Here is a 19,364-nt window from a genome sequence, read left to right as displayed (position 1 = left end):
CGCAGGTTACTGACAGACCATCCATAATACTAGATTGCTATATCAATGAAATCAAATCATGATAAAATGCCTCTGGACATATGATGTACAGTACATAGCAATAGTTAGTCAAATAGAACAGAAGCCTTCACAATACATCTGTCACTTTACAATGCATGTATTCATACACACACAATGTTGCCCACTATGATAATTACAAAACAGCTTCCTGACACATTACAAATTTAGCTGATACTTATTGTGTACACAAGACATTTACTTCTCAATACATAACGATGTGGATTATCTTTGTGTTTTACGAAGGGAAACCACTAAAATGTAACAGTTGACAAGCAATGGGCCATTGTTTTGTAGTCATAAAAGGTCACTTATGTCACCTAATCTACATGAACGCACATTGGTATCCAAGGCAGCCATTTTGTCAGTCCACATTGTCCCCTATTGTTATTGCAGGCTTCATTCTATCTCATTCAATATTGATTAGATTCATCATGTCCAACACTGGGCACTTCCTGACATTTGTAATGGCTGTATCACAGCTGTTGGGAGAAGTGTCTCTACTGATATATGCACATACATGTACCACCCAGTCCTAACAGCCTTTAATTTTAGTCCACATAACAACCCCCACCCTCCTGTCACTGGCATGAAATGTATATGGCACAATGAAAACATGTACAACATGTATGTAGGTGTATCCATGGTTTCCAGAATTCAACAGCAATTTTTTCTCGCACACATTTACATCTGCCTTTCAACCAATGTAAAAGCATTCCGTTGTACATCCATCGATACATTTATTTGTTTACAAAGCACTTTCATTGTCGTCACAATTAAATCACATGAAAGCATTACAACTCCAAACTGACAAATCTTCTCACCGAAAAAACATCAAACCTATCATCCTTACCTATGGTTCTTTCAAATCACTTTGCATATAATATTTTCACCTTTAATGTGAACTAAAATTGGGATAAGCACCGTAACATTACTTCCGACATTATTACATGTACTATGCATCTTGATAAGACATTCATGTTATTGTGCTGAAAATTGTAAATTAAGTTTAGAAGTTTAGCCTGTGTAATTCGGTGCATTAAACACAGTCACTGTCTGTTTATATATGCCCTAATTCCTCAACCTTATGGCATATGAAAGAACAACTTTCAGTGATATTTATTCATCTTTTCAATGTGATATTGGAGACAAAACTACACTGACTGGGTTGGCCAGCTTGAGTCAATGATGTCTTTACATTATGCCTGAATAAACACTTTGCATGCATGCAAAAAAGTTGAAGAATTAAAGTACAAATATACATATATTCAGTGTGTTCACAGTGGAGATACATGAACAGGCAAAAACATGTCCGCAGAATTCCATGTCTGTATATGTAACCACATGTACCCTGACTACATACATGTAATGCATACTTGTAATACTGACATGTCATTCATGTATAAGTAAAGTAATGGTTGCCATGGTAGTTACAACAATGCGCTTTGAGAAAATAAAATACACCTGAAAAATATTATATAATTGCTAATGAACAATGATATAATTTATTAGACATATCAGTTCGTACATAAATGAACTTCCAGAAAAAGTTAATCCACAACATCAGTATTAAAAAGAAATGCGCTAATAGGAAATTTCCCATCTAGATCGGCAGTAACGGGCAGTAAGGTTCAACTCATTGGGCCACTGGTTTGGATGTCCACAATCTTGGTTTTAGAACAGCAAATGGAAAAGTGACAAATAGAGGGTCTGGGCACCTTACAATACTATTGACTAACTCAGATGGCAGCTGAGCAGCCTTTTCTGTGGCAACTCCTATGGGAGAGAAGAAGTCTTCTCTATGAGAACAGAAGCATAGCAGTCTTCTCTGAGGAAACTCCTACAAAAACAGAGCAGCCACATCTGACAGAGCTCCCAACATGAAGAACAGCCATCCTTAGAGGAGGAGAGCAACCCTTCTGTGGGGACCACTACAGAAGCTGAGTAGCCTGCTCTGTGGGAACTCTTACAAGATCGGAGAAGCCTTTCTGTGCAGACTCCTACAGGAGCACAGCAGTGATCCCTGATGAGACTCCTACAGAAGCAGAGCAGCCTTCTCTGTGGAAACAAATGCAGGAGATGACCAGCTTCATCTGTGCAAACACACATATGTACCTGTCCTGACATGTTTTCCCAGCCTGTCACATTAACTATGGCACAGGCTTGCACAGTCTGATTCTGTCAACCTTGCCAGTTTTTAACAGTAAAGACATCACTTGAAACGTGTACACAAAAGTTTAATTTTGCTTAATCAGGCTATCTTCAATTTATTTTGTTTTCCTGTCTCAAGTACTTGTGCAAACTTCTGTAGCAACAAGGCAGCAAACAGAACACAACAGCACTTTACTACAAATCATTTTGGTACTCCCGAAATGAATTTTATAAATTCTGCATGTACTTGATTTGATCGGTGTTTTACATCGTACTCAAGAATATTTCACTTACATGACACCGGCGAGCATTATGGTGGGTGAAAACCAGGCACAGCCCTGGGAAGCCCACGACCATCCGCAGGCTGCTACATGGACTTGAGATAGCATGCCGAGTTAATAGTAAACAATAAAACAATGAAATCTCAGAGACAGAACAAAAACATAAATAGCAGTTACAGTTTCTTGTGTAGTTACAAATTTGTCTGAAAATTGTTTGTGTGAAAACCTATGTGGTAGAAAAACACACCGATGAACCTAAGAGAGCAAATGAGAAGATACAAAAAAATCAACTGAACATGGTCTTGGTACATGTACCTTCATACGTGCTGCCCAATATTCAGAAAGGACTGCAAAAATTAGTAGGTCTCCTCAAATCATTCAAATTGTACCACTTACATGGCATTTCAGACTCAAAGTAATTATCCCAACCAACGACTGGATGCTAATTGGTTTGTTACATAATGCACCATGGTAATCCCATCATTGTATTATGGAGAGGCCATCCCTGCTGAAGTGCACCAGCTTGCCTACCAGCATTAGTAATACGCTCTTCACACAGTACATCTACATGTATGTCTTTGCTAACCTAATGTAATTGTGGTGCTTCTAAATGGTCAGAATCTAGGCCTGACAGTTAAGTCCCATTCATACCTGCCATGATTTGATATTCACTGTGTTTATGTTAGCCTGTGTTACATATGTGTGTGTATATATATATATATTTATATATCATATATATGTATCATATTTATATGGAATAACAATGTGGCATAAAAAGAGCACAGAATACCATGTCACAACATTGATGTCATAAATATCAGAACATTTTGCTTTGAGCAATACGCCTATTGATTTTTACATGCGCACTTATTTTCAGTTTCATCTTGGTATTTGTTGACATAAAATGTCTGAACCTGTTGTGCAAAGATATAATGTTTTCTATCAAATTTAAGTTCACCTACTTTCGATACCCATTATTTTTTAAATTTCCACCCACCCACTACATAATCTAAACACATGCCAAATCAATTTGATTTATTTGATTGGTGTTTTATGCCATACTCAAGAATATTTCACTTATATGACGGCGGCCAGCATCATGGTAGGTGGAAACCGGGCAGAGCCCGGGGGAAACCCACAACCATCGTCAGGTTGCTGGTGACCTTCCCACATGTGGCAAATCAATCTGAAGAGCCATTAAATATGATTAGGCATTATTTTCAGTTTCATCAGCCAAGCCAAACACAGATTTTACGCCTTTTTCGTCATAATTATTTATTCATATCAGCATAAATAAAAAAATAACAAAAATTACTGGTCTTACAATTACAAAATGACCCAGTTTTTCACCAATACCATTTGTGTCACAACTTGCAATGTATGAATATTAATACCAGTATGTGTATATGCATGCTCAAAGCTACAGCCAGGTCCATATATGATGTACTAACAGTGACATGCATGTCACCAGTACATAAATCAACTCAGGAGGGCTTTACGCAGGCCTGACAGAAAAACAGCATGTATAATCATAACCTAAGAGCTCCAACTCATACAATCTGTCATTGAGCGACAAGATGAAATCAATATTAACTACCATAGAAATAATTGAACATTGGCAGATACTGTGTGCTCATGTCTAGTCTCATACTGCATAATATATTGGAAAGCTGACAGTGCACTAACTGGCCCATGCAGTTACAGCTTTGCACCTTGCTTAATCCTTGGCCATTTCAATTAGCACTTCCATGCAAATAATTTATGTGGCAAATTACTGCTCCAATATATGCCGTTGCTCAAAATTATATATGGATGCATGCATTAGCATTATCATATTGAAAATGGAATAGTCTTTACCTCTTGTGGACAATTTCTTTGTATTAATGATTTTAGCAGCAAACTCCAAGCCTGTGGATTTCTGAACACATCTGCGAACGATGGAGAAGGCACCCCTGTAAACAATAAAGGATTCTCTTGTGAGCATATAATGATCAGCTTGGTCAGTCAAGGGCCTAGGTCTAGGCCGGGCAACAGAGCAGGGCACTGGGATGCGGGCCTGCTAGCAAATGATGCAGAGCCGCAATATAGCAGAAGATGTAGCAATGCTAACCTCAGCCGTCAAATACCCAAATAAACAGGCAGTAGTTGTATTTCAGACCAACCACAAGCAGCACGGTAAATTTACAGCGTATTTCCCGGGTGCTAGCTTTGAGCGAGCGCCAGACAAGCCATGGCCTGGGCGAGCCGACGTCTCGTCTTGTACACTCAGCTAGTAGACAGCAGCCGGCGATCGCCAAGCCTCTCGCACTTGCTCGTTGTTCCGCAGATTTATCCTGGAAATGGCACGTTAAACCCCATATAAATACTTCCAATCTTGACATAAATTGCTGTTCTTATATACCATTTACTACACAGCGTCGTACTTACTTGCCAAGCTCTTCTTTTAGTTCATATATGTCGCTAAATTTTCCCGTAGTCGTACTATTTGGCTGCGAAGCCATGTTGAAAATGTATATGTCTGTCGAACGGCCTCGGTCTCACAGAATCTCGCTCGCCACGCCGAACGTGATCTCAGCAAAGGGGGCGGGACAACTTGACAAGCCACGTGGATTTGTTTGCACCTCACAGCAAGAGCATATCAGCTGGAGGTTACCTCGACAACTAATAGATAAACGATCAATGAGTCCCGAATATATCGTGAACCTCTGACGCTTCGGTCCGAGCAGATGGCGATATTGATTCCGGAGTCTAGTTAATATTTAGTATGATTATGAGTGGACTTGTCATGACATACTTTGTAGATATGTACCGGTATATAGGCCTACATGTACTGCATGCAGTAAGGTATGCTGCTGTGAAACAGATAAACGGTACAATCTCAGCCAATCGTCGCCTTCCTCGCCGGACGAGAATGAAAATTACATTTGATTGGTGTTCGCGGCTTGGGCTCTTCGCTCATTAGACCCACTATCACATGTCATATTCTTTTGTTCTAAACGTGCAGCCTTTTAATCTGAGCCTAACTGTAGCCGCAAGAATAATGCACTGAGTATAAATGAGATAGGCCAATATTACGATTTAATTTGACCTGAACCGATGTATGGCTGATAGGACCCCCCCCCCCCCAGTTCCCATCCCCCAAATAAATAAATGAAAAATAAAAATGAATTAAAGATATATATGTTCGTGGTGTGAACATATTTTGGCCACGTTTGCTTATCCGACGTTAAACAAGATTTAGCACATTACTGTGCAAACCGATTGCCCAAAGATCAAGAGCGATTTTAGATACGGTGTGGCGTCTATATAAAAACAAATAACGATAGACGCCAAGCAAACGAACAAACTTAAAATATTGTGAGCATTGTCTTCAGCAGATATCCGCTTATACGACCTTCACATACCGGCTATTCCGCCGTATCGAATGATGTTACTTAAGAACCTAATTGCAGTCTCAGAACAGATATATCAGTCCCGGCGATCAAGTACCTATACATGCCTGTGTACCCGAACTTGTCATTTGACAAACGTATATAATATATTAAGTTCAATGACATCCTGCAATCACCATGTGCCCTATGGTCAACAGGCGATACTGTATACATAGGGACGTGGAGGCCTACCAATACACAAATTGTCGTATATATGAACGTCGCATGTACATATATGGAATAATATATATTTTGAAAGACATGTAGCCCATATCTAACGCTTAATATGCATTGGAATCCGTCGCAGCTGCATGGTATATCTGTATATCCTTGAATTGTCTTATGTAGGATATGTTATATTCGTCTGCCGAGGATTACATGTAAGTGTATATGCAGAGTAAGTATACCTAAAGCAAAAATCATATAGCGTTACTTAAATATATATATTTTAACAAAAAATGTCGAGAAACTTTTAAATATTGATCTAACAGTCGCTTAATTGCTTAGTGCATATTGGAACATGGCCTTAGTTTTATAAATACAGTGTATATGCATTAACATCTGTTAGAGAATATTGTTAACCCTTGTCATTCTGTTAGCCAGCAATACATGCAAGTGCTGTCATGACAGATAAATATCGATTTCTCACCAATATACCATGCACTGACTGCAATTATAACATGGCTTATATAATTTATGTTGGTTGTGTGACCAAACTTGTACAGCGGTGTCACCCAGGCCTTTGGCAATAATTGAGAATACATGTACCCTAGTTCTGCAACCTTTTCGCATATGAAAGAGCAACTTTCAGTGCAATTTATCCACATTTTGGAGACAAAACTACATTTGAAGAATTACAGTAGCAGTTGTTATGTGCGACAGACGCAGCATCTCACCGTCTCAGAACATGGACACTGCGTCATGTACTTTTGAAATATATAAGTTGCGCTCACGGTATAGGGAAGTATACACTTACAGTTCAGGGAACTTGTCAGCCTTGCTGAGGGATCTTCCAGGAGAAAGGTCCTGTCAAAAACATAACTTTATGTAGGCCTATTGTCGCTCTATTCAGTGTATAATGTATGATCTTCGGCTAAAATCCCGTGCATGTGCACACGTTTGGTATGCAGTTGCTGCATGTTCGATACAGTTATGAGGTGGTATACATGTATATTATACTTATCGCGTGATCATGTGGAATTAACGGTACGTGAAATGTGCGTTGCACCATCGTGATGGATGCAGGATATATATATATATATATATATATATATATATATATATATATATATATATATATATATACACCTCTTGATATACCTCTTGTGAATCACTGACAGCAATATGTATAGCGGAACACAAAACGTATATGTTTAAGTATGGTTAAGTTTATTTTATTTAATGTGGTTTCCGAAAATTAACTGTTTCTTAATTTCTTTTATGCTGGGTTTAAATGTGTTAGTATTTTTCTTTTTTAGTTTTTTGAATGTTTCCACTCCCATGTCGAAATCTATGACTTTTTCCTGGCTTTGGCTACATGATGTGGCTCAGATGTTGACAACGTTATAAGCCTTAATCATTCATTCATCCATTCATAAATGTTCATGTCAAAGCAAAACATCTTTAAATCTAGCGATTGAGCTAGTCATCAAACAAGACACTGGCATATCCATCGTATACAAACACCGACAGCAACATGGTCCAGTCAGACTCGCACCAAGCTTAGAGTATTCCATTATTAATGATATTGTCTTGAGAACATTGAACAAATCAGCGCAGTGTGTCTCCAATAGGAAGCTTGATACCACCAAAATGTCATCCGCCACGCAGACTAACTTAAACTTCGACCATCACATAAATCATACCAAATGGTGTTATATGTATGTTTGTTTGGGGTTTTACGTCGGTTTTAACAATTTTTCTGCCATATGACGACGAGGAGCCAATAGGCGTCTTCTTGTGGCAGGGTGAGTCCATGCTGTCAAAGTGCTGCCGTCACGCCGAACACACCAGACACCCCACCCAGTCACATTATACTAGACATCGGGCCAACCAGTCGTTTTTCCTCGAAGCTCTCAGTGCTGAGCGCCAAGCGAGGCAGCAACAAGTACCATGTTTAAAACCTTTGGTATGACCCTACTCTGGTTTAATTCCGGGTCTCGCGACTTCGAGGCGGAAACTCTAACCATTAGGTTACTGAAGCGGGGTCGTGAGTCGTGTTATAGATCTACACTGTATGCATGTGTATGTGCCTATATCGTGATGGTAAATACATGACTGCACAGCTGTCAGCTGACCGAACACACCTTTGTCTTCATTTGTTAAGGAGAATCACGAAAATGACACCAACAAAAGATTTATAAATAACTATTGGCGTAATTGTTTGCAGGTTTGGTACCTATATAATGCTGATTTCATTCTATGTCACTGACAATTTCTTTTCCATTAGTTAGATAGTTTATTTTCTATTCAATCGACGGTTTCTTTCTCACTGGATAAACAGTTTTCTTCCATTGGATGAATTGTTTCTTTTGCATTTGATGGACAGTTACATTCCTATTGGATGTACACTGTTTTTCCCCATTGGATAAACATTTTCCTTCCCATTGGTTGGACACTTTCTGTCCCATTCCACTGGACAAAAAGTTTCTTTCCCAACTGATTCCAGTTGGATATAAGGAGTTTGTCTCCCACTGAATCGACGGTTCTTTCCCATCTTTCAATTTCTTTTGGAATGAAGGTTTCTTTCCTGTTTTTATATACAGTTTCTGTCCCATTGTATCGACGAGTTCTTTTCCATCGGTGAGGCATTTTTTTTTTCTCATTGGGCCGACGGTTTTTTTTCCCCATTTGACTGACAGTTTCTGTATTTGCTTCAGCTATTTATATGGATATTTAGTACCCAATCCAGGAATCGAAGTTATAAGCCTGTTTCCGTTGCTGCATCATCGCATTGCCTTCGATATATTTGGCTTGCGATTCTCATATTGTGATGGGCTATGCACATCTCTATGAGGCAGTTGGATGTGCTTATGTATAGTATACGTCAAATGTATGATTTGCATGTATTTCATTACGAAGACTATCTAACCAGTGTCACAAGAGTTCCAAAATGGCGACATTTCCTCACGGTGTATATTTATTTATCTGATTGGTGTTTTACGCCGTACTCAAGAATATTTCACTTATACGACGACGATCAGCAGTATGGTGGAAGGAAACCGGGCACTGCCCGTGGGAAACCCACGACCATCCGCAGTTCCCGAGCTCACGAGATTATTTCCCCTTAACATCATTTCGCGAGGTTCAAGAACAAACTCGAAACATAGGTAGTTAATATAACATGGTGAGCAAAATATTATCCAGTGAAATAATTTCCTTTTTCGATCTGTATCATATGCTATTCATATTTTGTTACTGCAGAGGTCCACTTTACGCCACGGTAAAAACGCAAGTGCATGTTCGTGTATGCCACGAAATAAGCTTGCATTATAAAAAATATACATTTAAGTAACGTTGTATGTGAGCTAAAAGTCACTTATTTTAGCCTTGTTGAAATCATTTTCACGCTATATCGGGTGTCACATGCAGACTTAATTATCAGTTTTTGTCACCTTTTATGCAGACATCAGTCTTACAGGGCCTCATATTCCGATTGAAAAACCGTTCACTGCTCATCAAGTTCACGATGACATAGTGAATATCATTGAGATTTTGCAACTAACGAGTACATACTGTACACATAAATATATACTGATAAGAGGAAACTCTTAGTAACAGTAGCAATCTGGCCGCACAGATGAAACAGGCATTTTTTTTACTGATTTTGTTTTATTTATCTGTTGATGTGTATCATTTTATAATTATGTCACTGGGACACACACTCTCAATGTGTCTCTGCCTGCTTCGTATATCATATAGGGCCAGACAGCGTGCATACATATAGTGACAGCTGTCAGCCTGCATATACAGTTGCGCAGAGCTGGGTGCATGTGGTTCGGCGGTATTTGTGTACAATGCGTGCGAAAGTAAATATTAGAAGGGAAAAATAACACTAACAATACAAGTAACAGATGGGAATTAATGTGTACGTTTAACTGGACATTATATGAAAAAAGACTGAATAATAACTGAATTACTACTGAAAAAAGTCTGTTCACTCTAAGAGTTTATGGGTGGAGGAAACCGGATTGCCTGCGGTAAACCACCAAGTTACTGACCAACTTTCCAAATGTGACGTACCGATGCACGTGGACGATAAGTCTGGATTCACCGAACGTCGGACTGCGCAAAAGGCCACACGAGCAATATTCCCTGCCCAAAACTAGGTTTGATCTGAGTCCCTGTGGATCCAAGTGGTTGAAAATCAAGCATTTTACACTCAAAAAAGATATTCAGTTAAATTTAACAGAAAGTCTGTCGTCTGAGTGATGTATATTTGTGTTTACCATGCATTCAAACACATATAATGTGCGATTGACACATGATGGTTTACCAATACTTCGATCTCATATTTTCTTTGCCTAGTATATGGATAATCACTGCACCCAACTCGCCAAAACAAGCACGTGTTTACAAGTGCATGCAAGGCAATCTACATTTATATAAGATTCCACTCGGCGAATGTAGAAAACCCCTGCTGGAGAATGAATATATAGGTCTACTAATAAACGAGTATATCTAAATAAGTAGTACCTGTTTGTGAACAAAATTTCGTCGAGGACCTCCTATACATATATGTGAATTCTACTTAAAAATCGCCTACTGAAGAAGTATAGCCATACTGATAAACGAGTATACATGCATTGTATAAGCAGCACTTGCTTCTGATCAAAATTTCGTCGAGGACCTCCGCTATGTATATTTATAGTTGCATTCTATATAGAAAACGCCTGCTGTTACATGGGCACGTTGCTTTCAAAATAAATTGTTACATGTAACTCATATTCAGTTCATATCCGAGATAAATAATCATACCAGACAGGCGTTCTCTATGAGTGGCATACATTCAAGAAGCCTATCCGGTATACACGATAAGTTAAGGAGTTGCAGAGATATGGTTTGCAAAACACAACATATTGAATATATGGGAATAAAGTACGCATTATTGTCTTCTCCGAACGAAGTTATATTTTTGAAATACAGAGTGTTGTCCCTTTGTTTGTAGCGCGATAATTTGTATATTGAGCTGTGTTAATGTTAGCACCCTGGGAATGCCTTCCAGTTATATTTGCCATCATAACTATTATGGTCCACAAAAAATATCAAATATTGCTGAAATATTGCAAGTATCAGGACAGGTGATCGCACGTACTATTTTAAATGTATGCTATTGTCACTGTACAATATGCTGTAGGGCCTATAGCTGGAAGTGGGGACTAAAGGTTAGTTTATAAATTCCAAACAGTCAAAAAAAAAAAAAGTCTCTCTCTCCATATATAGAAATTGGACAGTTGTTCAACCACCCGGTACTTAAATGTACTTGACGTAAACAGTCAAGTACGAAAGTCGTGCAGAAGTCTGTAAATCAGAATAAGCAATTTACTGTGTGTGTCATTAGAGCAAATATTATTTAGAAAACCGCAAACTGATGTTTGCTTGTGTGATAAACACTGATTGAATTACTTCACGCTGTGTGTTGTATTTATAAACGTGCAGCTGCATGTATGCGCTCTACATACATTGTTATACCTCGGCCAAACAACATAGGCCTGTATGTTTGTTGCTTGACGGCGGTACAATATGTTTATTTGTCTGTCAGTCTGTCTGTCAGATACGGAGAATTATGCACTGCTTATGCTTATGTGTATACGTTGGCAATATAAAGGTATATGGATCATCCATTTTTGGGTATATGTTAGCCATATATGGGTATATGGATCAGCCAATTTAAAATTGGTAATGACCCGGATCGGGATCGAGGACGTTTTTAAACACATCTTCCAGTGACAGCCAGGACAGAAATCAGAGTATTCTCCCTTTGTTTGCAGTTGCGGAGTAAGTACATTTGGCTGTGGCGGAGGTTTGCTATGTTCGAGTGCCCTAGATATACACTACTTATTACTCGTCCATATTAGCAGATGACCAGCGGTACCTGATCCAAGCATGCCGTTGCACTACTGCATACGAAGCACGTGTACACGTAGACTACATTTAGAATATGCCCTTCAAAACGTGAACACAAAGTCAGCCACTAAAGCTGAATTAATTAATGAAGTAATATTCCACAATTGTTCTAAAAATACTTTAAAAATTCTACGCTGTTTATCAAAAAAAAAAAATATATACGAACAATCGTCAGTGCCTATCCCACTCATTTGGTGACGCCATTTTGCAATGTTATAGCTATCTAGAGTGACCTCACAAAACCTATAGGAGTTCTCCCGTAGCCTACCATTGGTATTAAACAATGTAACAACAAGAAAATAATAATAATAATAATAATAAACACCTGATAACCAACCAAAGAGTTTCAGCTCTGTTCCGTGTCCAAAGGGCCGATGTTTCGTTTAGTTTTGCGCTTGGTCAGGGCGATGTTCGCGGACTCGTCGAGTTGTAGCACGGTGTGGCTGCACCGACTTCAGAGAATTTAGCGAACATAACAGGACCTTCTTTGTCAGGGAAAAATAATGAAGAGTCACAATATTTTTCTTCAATCAATGACTCTCCCGAGGCGGTTTTCTTGCCGGCTCACCCTGACAAGTTGCTGCAGTATATCCTTCCCAACGTGCATGCATGCACTGTGACACGAGCAGCCGTTCTCAGTTCCCTGCTCATAAATGCGTAGTTCAAAATGCATCGGCTTAAAATTTAAGCTAACCGCAAAATCCAATTTATTGCATCAGTATCTGTCTATCTACTATGAGAAACCACACTTGACAATCAAGAGCTAATAGGTTTTTTGATATGACAGCCAATGATCACGTGACGCTTTGAGCGCTAGTGATTGGCCAAGTTCATAGCGCCTTCTATAACATGGTTAGGCCTACTCGGAATGAATTGTCCGTCAATACCATATGTCCAGTGCTGAACTTCATATTCTCGGCTTTCAAAACTTTACAGAATTTTTTTTACATATTTCCTGTGATAACTGTGTTCTATATCATGTTTTCTCTCTCTATCTATATAATGGCAGACTTTATGTTCAATTTAACGAACTGATAAGTGCTATAAGTATAGGTTGTATCAGAATTACTGCTTTGTGTTTTGTTTGATTGTTTTGTTGTTTATTTTATTATTATTATTTTATTATTTTTTTTCTTGGCTATATTCAGCAGACGTGGATGGCATCAACTTTCAAATTGAAAAAAAACTTTTGACCTTAGGAATCAGTGGGTGTGGGATTCTTCCACATGACCTCATTGGCCAATCGACTGTTGCTAGGGTCATGCCGCGATTACCACCCCACAGCTTAAATATATCTGCATAGTTTATTTAATGTCTTCGTAGGTTATTGTACATTGAATGCGTGTAATGACCGAGACCATTCCTTCTGGCTTTGTACTGTGAGTAAATACGGTGAATTATGGTCAGTTTTTCATGACCCATTGACCTGTGTGTAGCCTTTTAAGTCAAATAATTTTTACTGTAATATCAAATCATTCAGAGAAACAAAACAAAAATAGTTTGCAACGATCAACATTAATATTTTTCCCGATCTTTTGAAAAATTCGGTATACAAACTACATGTATGCTCCCTTTCATTGTCAATGCTACCGTGTCAAAATATCCACAGTACACTCGTCAACATGTGATAGATCGAATCTGTTGTGACGAAGTCTGGTACAGCCTGAGGATGCTGTAGGTATACAGTTCTCCCATTCATTCCCAGATGTCTCCCATTCACTCGAAGGCAGTCACTGATATCAAAGTGCGTCTACTGTGGGCCCAATGGAAGTCTTGTTTTCCGTAATTTTGGAATGCAATAAATCGACAAAAGTTTGGCCTCACCACAAAGAGAGTTCATCGAATATACTGTGAGCAGGTGTTGCTGCAGATCTAGTGAGCTACAAGCCATTATAGACTATATTCAGCTGTAGGTATAGCCCTGGTTTGTGCTCTAGTAAATTTACCGTATTTATTATTTTTTATTTGGGGCTAATAGGCCGTCCTCAAGAACTATTTCGTCAGCCAGAGTAAAACTCCAGAATAGAATTCTGCTAGAAGTTACTTAAAATACTACAAAATTGTTTTCTTCCTTAACATTCTACTTGGCTCAAAGCCCATGTACTATCGTCTACGGATGTACGGATGTTGTGAAGCTACTGTTTTCAAAGAAGTGTTTTCTTCTTACTTTATAGATCTGGCGTCTAGACACTTTATACGTCTAGTCCGGTATCTTGTCACACACTCGTAGCTGTCAGTTATTACGTCATATTACAGCCTCCTGTGAATAATTTTGATCAACTCTACCTTATTTAAAAAACAGATAATTTTTTTTTTCATTTTTCTCTGTCTCGTGCAAAATCGGGCCCAATAACGATCATAAATTCCATTAGTTTCTATATAGGCCAAGGTTGACAGGCTCCAGCTGACAACTCGATCTTCGAAGACGTATAACCTTTGTGACGTTGCGTAAGTTTTCTTCCCGAAACCGATGAGACATCACGGCATTGTTGTTTTGTGGAAAACGTCATCGTTGACGACATTTAGAACATTCATAAAATCAAAATCTGATATCATAACGTAAACCATGCGTATGTGTCGATTGCTGTACGCGTGAGTATGTATAACCTCATGTTCAGCATGTAGAGCAAAATGATTTTTCTTTTTGTGAATGTCATATCAAAGCGTTTACTCATCATTCCGAGCTATAATTACGCGCAAGCTTTAGCTATATACATGTAGTTAATCTGACTTTGCGGCACAAACTTATGATCTACGTGTTTTTATCTATTTGTAAACTAGCCTATGCATGTTTTCATGCTGTTTAGGTTATACCCTATAGGTCTGTTATAGTATAAATTGGTCTGTAGCATACTATAGGCCTATAGTGGAATTCCTCTATTATATATGCCTAGACGTTAACCCTAATAATGGGAATGAAAAGTAACGCTGATGAGAGCAAATGTTCCAAACTGCATTTGGAATAGGGATATAGAAAGTTGTAGTTTCCTTGATTTCTCTTATGGCAGTATGCTATATATAGGCTACGAAAGTCCCGAGCCTGCGTTATTTTATCGAGAGTTAGCAGCGATTTTATAAATATAATGAACTGTCTTTCCTGGGATGGGTGGGGGGGGGGGGGGGCTCCGTTGATTTGTTGTTTTATGACCATTGAGGGGCCTCCGTGGCTCAGTTGGTTACCGCGCTAGCGCAGCGCAATGACCCAGGAGTCTCTCACCGATGCGGTCGCTGTGAGTTCAAGTCCAGCTCATGATGGCTTTCTCTCCGGCCGTAGGCCCTATGTAAGAAGGTCTGTCAGCTTCCCGCGGATGGTCGTGGGTTTCCCCTGGGTTCTGCCCGGTTTCCACCCACCATAATGCTGGCCGCCGTCGTATAAGTGAAATATTCTTGAGTACGGCGTAAAACACCAATCAAAAAAAATTCTGGGATGGGAATTAAGACATTTGTAAATTATTACTGTGGACATATTGCTGTACAGGGTGTCCCAGAAGTCGTGCACCATCCTGATTTTCATTTTTTTTTCCTGTGTTTCAGATTTGATTCTGATTTTTTTTCTCTCTTTAGAGTTAATAATGGCTAATAAACTAACAGTACAAGAAAGAGTTGAATTAGTTTTTATGTTTGGAAGAGATGGGGCAACACACCGCTCTGTAGCTCAAGCATTCAACCTCAACCTGGATGGTGCGCGACTTCTGGGACACCCTGTACAGCAGTGGATTTATAGTCTATGCATTATGTCGATGTATCCATACTGAGTAGGTCTACTTCCTACTTGATAAGGTTCTAACGAGTTATAGCTGTATAACTCATTGTCGACAAAGCAGCTGAACTTGTATTTATATAGAGATTGAAAACCAACATAAGCTAACTTTTGTTTTCTCAAGCAGGAAAGTTGATCAAAACTACAATGATGCATGTGTGATAACTTTATTTTCGTATGTTTACATATGTGTGTATTCTGGTACATTCGTACAGAGACGTGTTCGGAATGGCCAATGTAGCCCTCACCTCACAAGAAGAAGCCGACGAATTAGACAGGTGTTTCAGGGAATTTGTCAGCCTGACCTTTACAGAGAGGAGGCCGACTCCAGAGGAAAAGGAACACATGAACATCAAAGCCTGCGCAAAACTCGTCAAGGATTGCTTACCAAAAGAGGTGGTCGGAATTGCAGACTACATCTTTCCCAGGTTTAGAGAAAGAGGGATAAAACAGTACGTGCTATTCACAACAGTATTTGAAATTATTTATGTATCTATGCCGAACTCAAGAATATTTTACTTATACGACGGCGACCAGCATTAGGGTGGGAGCAAAGTGGTCAAAGACCTAGGGGTACCCACGACCAGGCTGCTGACAAGCCTTCCCACGTACGACCGGAGAGGAATCCAGCATGTGCTGGACTTGAACTCACAGTGATCGCACAAAACAGTAAATCAGACATATACGAACATGCCTTGCCATGTATGTTCTGCTCACAAATTATCCTCACCATGTAAATGTACATCATTTTCACGTGACATGTTTATAGAAATCGAGTAGCCTAAACCTGGGATTATGATCAGGAAAGTGTGCCATACTTACGTCGGACGTTGGCACTGGTGCGATGGTGCGAAGCGACATCGTCGGTCAGTGTGGCAGTCCTTCATGCCATCGCCTCACCGATTCGTGTCTTCGTCGGGCGATACAACGATGAAATGATAGGATGATGATTATTTCCGGTTTCTGAGGGAGTCTTTGAAGCAGAAATGTTTGAACTCACTCAGACAATCTCAGGGACGATCTCGGGTCATGGCCGAGTGGTAATTTGTAGATTCAACCGCCCCCATGCACTGTTTGTAGGGATGTTTGTAGAATCTAACGCTCTCCCACAAAATATACACACGAATATGTGGTGCGCATAGGCCTATCTGTATGTCACCCTCCTCTCGTACGTGGGAAGGTCTGTCAGCAAAAAGCGGATAGTAGTGGGTTTCCATCGGGCTCTGCACGGCTCCCCCCAACACTGTAATGATGGCCACCGTCGCGTATTAATATATTTATTTGATTGGCGTTTTACACTTGGCGTTTTGATATTTCACTTATAGGACGGCGGCCAATATTATGGTGGGAGGAGGCACAGACCGGGCGACCCCCCCCCCCCCCCCCACCCCCTCCTCTCCCTTCCCCACCCCAAGAACCGTCCGCAGGTTACTGGAAAACCTTCCCACGTACGGCCGAAGAGGAAGACTTGAACTTACAGCTACCATCATTAAACATCACACTTTCACTCAATTTTCGGCTGTGTAATGAAACTATATTTTGACGCTTATAAACGTTGTTTATCGGTTTTCAGAACGATGGCAGTATCAAACTTTCTGCCCTTCATCGAAGAATGTGCTTTCGAGTACGCCAAACTGAAAACAAAAGACACCAAGCTAGCTAAAGACAATCCGGCTGTCGGGAAATACTTTATGGAATTCAAAAAGGATATTATAAGATTTTCACCAAACATTCCAAAAGTGGTAAGCGTAATCATTAGAAATACATGGCGTGGTTTATGACGTATGTGTAACCATTCCAAAACCCTCCCTGTGTTAAATGTTTATGAAAATATCACTATTTATGCCATATCAAAACCTCAGACAACTGATAGTGAAAAACTTGGTGAAAGTTTATTGTCGGAACCGACAATGAACTGCTAAAAATTCTGCAGTTTGTATTTAATTTTGTCATATATCTAAGACAGACATATTTCTGCTAAAGCGGAAAAGTTTCTCTCCGCGATCATGGCGGTCATGGTCGAGTAACATGTATGTTATGGCGTAGGTTGTACCAACCTATCTTATGCAGGAGTATACTGTATAGAAAAACTTTGCCTTGATATTTCGAAATTTTGTTTTGACATCTCCAAGGAGAAGAGCTAAATATCGTACAGCCCTAAATCCCACACAAATCCAGCCAAAATAAATATTGAAGCAAACATATTTAAATTTCAGAAAGAACGTGTCGCAGGTTTGGAAGATACCTCTATTGAATGACCAAGACATACAGAAGGAAATTTCATAATCAGCAGTTTGACTACCAGGACATGGCCAGTGGAGTCACTGACTTGGCAGATGTCGTCAGGGGATAACTTTAAAACACGATGTCAGTTTTCACAGACAAAAGGAACAAAACAATCCAAGAGTAGGACCGTAACAGTTTCCAGGATTTGTCTCCTGCACGAGTGGAAAGATTTTGTATACGCAAGAAAAAACTGTAAACATTTGAATACAGTTCTGTGCTCGCTTTCAAAAAACATATAGCTCAGGACATCCTGTCCATTCCGTATGCTGATAGGTACATTTGGTATGGAGTGATGCAGTTACTCAACAAAACAACCCCGTGTTTAATTTCGTGATGTCGAAGAATAAAAGTACAAGATGAATTATTTGTGTAAATATAATTGACAATTATGAATATCTTAAGATAAAATGTTATCAGTGACTGTCCTATAGGCCGATTATATATCTTTTGGATGAATGAATGAACATTTTCCTCCTAAACAAGTCATGTCCAAGCTGTGGAAAAACCATCACTCGCTACGTGGATTTTTCCGAGCACAGAGGTGTACAGAAAGGAACAACAGACTATACCCACTGGACTGACTTCCTTTTTGACGGGTTATTTTCCCATTTAAAACAGAATGAGTCCAGTTTATATTAAAATACAACACAAGAATAAATGTATATATGCATCAGTAAAATATATCACATGAAGTTTGAAAAAACACAACTTTTTTGTTTTTGTGATTTTGCATAACTTTGATTTAGCAGTTCAAATTATAAGGAAACCCTTTTAACCATATGTTCTCAGAGCATGAGTGACAAGGCTCTGGTTGCTTGGAAATGGCCACGGCCTCGTAAGAATTCCAGTTTAAGAACTGATTTATTGAGTTACCGAGCACATCAGAGAAACATCACTATGGCCATTTAGATCTGTTTCCACCCTGGCACCTGAATAACTCGCGTTACGCTACTTGTTGTCTTTTTTTTAAAACGATGTATAGCAAGCTGCCTGCTTTGATACAACTAAAGTACAGTACGACCTCTTGGAAAAGCTTAAGGTCTTCTAAAAAAAATCTATTTAACTGTCTGTGGTTGAAATTGTCAATAAAGTACATGGATGCGTCTCATACGAGGAATATATAGTGTGATTGTGGCTTTGTAGCTTCGTCAGATAAAATGCCAGATGGCAGTCTAGACACAAATTGCTTGAATGAATAAATGGGAAATGATAAACGTTACCAAAGTAACCTGCAGGGTATAAAATCTGGCTTACTGTCGCATTGGACTGATT

The 19,364-nt window shown here is 39.3% G+C and overlaps 2 protein-coding genes across 15 annotated transcripts in view; one reads left to right on the top strand and one right to left on the bottom strand.

Moving 5' to 3' along the window:
- The window catches only part of LOC135468718 (calcium/calmodulin-dependent protein kinase type II delta chain-like), an 82,562-nt gene extending 77,538 nt beyond the window's left edge, over window positions 1-5,024 (bottom strand). For all 14 annotated transcript variants that reach the window (XM_064747126.1, XM_064747167.1, XM_064747222.1 and 11 more), the window contains exons 1-2: window positions 4,917-5,024; window positions 4,347-4,441 (exon numbers count right to left, since the gene is read on the bottom strand). In XM_064747126.1, the coding sequence (XP_064603196.1) occupies window positions 4,347-4,441; window positions 4,917-4,990 (169 nt within the window). In that variant the 5' untranslated portion in view covers window positions 4,991-5,024. The remainder of the gene's footprint in view (window positions 1-4,346; window positions 4,442-4,916) is intronic.
- A 1,131-nt stretch (window positions 5,025-6,155) lies between these two features.
- On the top strand, window positions 6,156-18,339 carry LOC135466202 (uncharacterized). The gene is made up of 4 exons (XM_064743605.1): window positions 6,156-6,317; window positions 16,022-16,258; window positions 17,380-17,548; window positions 18,023-18,339. The coding sequence occupies exons 1-4, from the start codon at window positions 6,232-6,234 to the stop codon at window positions 18,062-18,064; spliced, it is 534 nt and encodes a 177-aa protein (XP_064599675.1). The 5' UTR covers window positions 6,156-6,231; the 3' UTR covers window positions 18,065-18,339.
- The last annotated feature ends 1,025 nt before the right edge of the window (window positions 18,340-19,364 follow it).

This window comes from Liolophura sinensis, chromosome 1 (assembly GCF_032854445.1).
Source record: "Liolophura sinensis isolate JHLJ2023 chromosome 1, CUHK_Ljap_v2, whole genome shotgun sequence".
Lineage (NCBI taxonomy): Eukaryota > Metazoa > Mollusca > Polyplacophora > Chitonida > Chitonidae > Liolophura > Liolophura sinensis.
The sequence above is the reverse complement of the archived record's forward strand: the minus strand, read 5'-3'. Positions and strand labels throughout refer to the sequence as shown.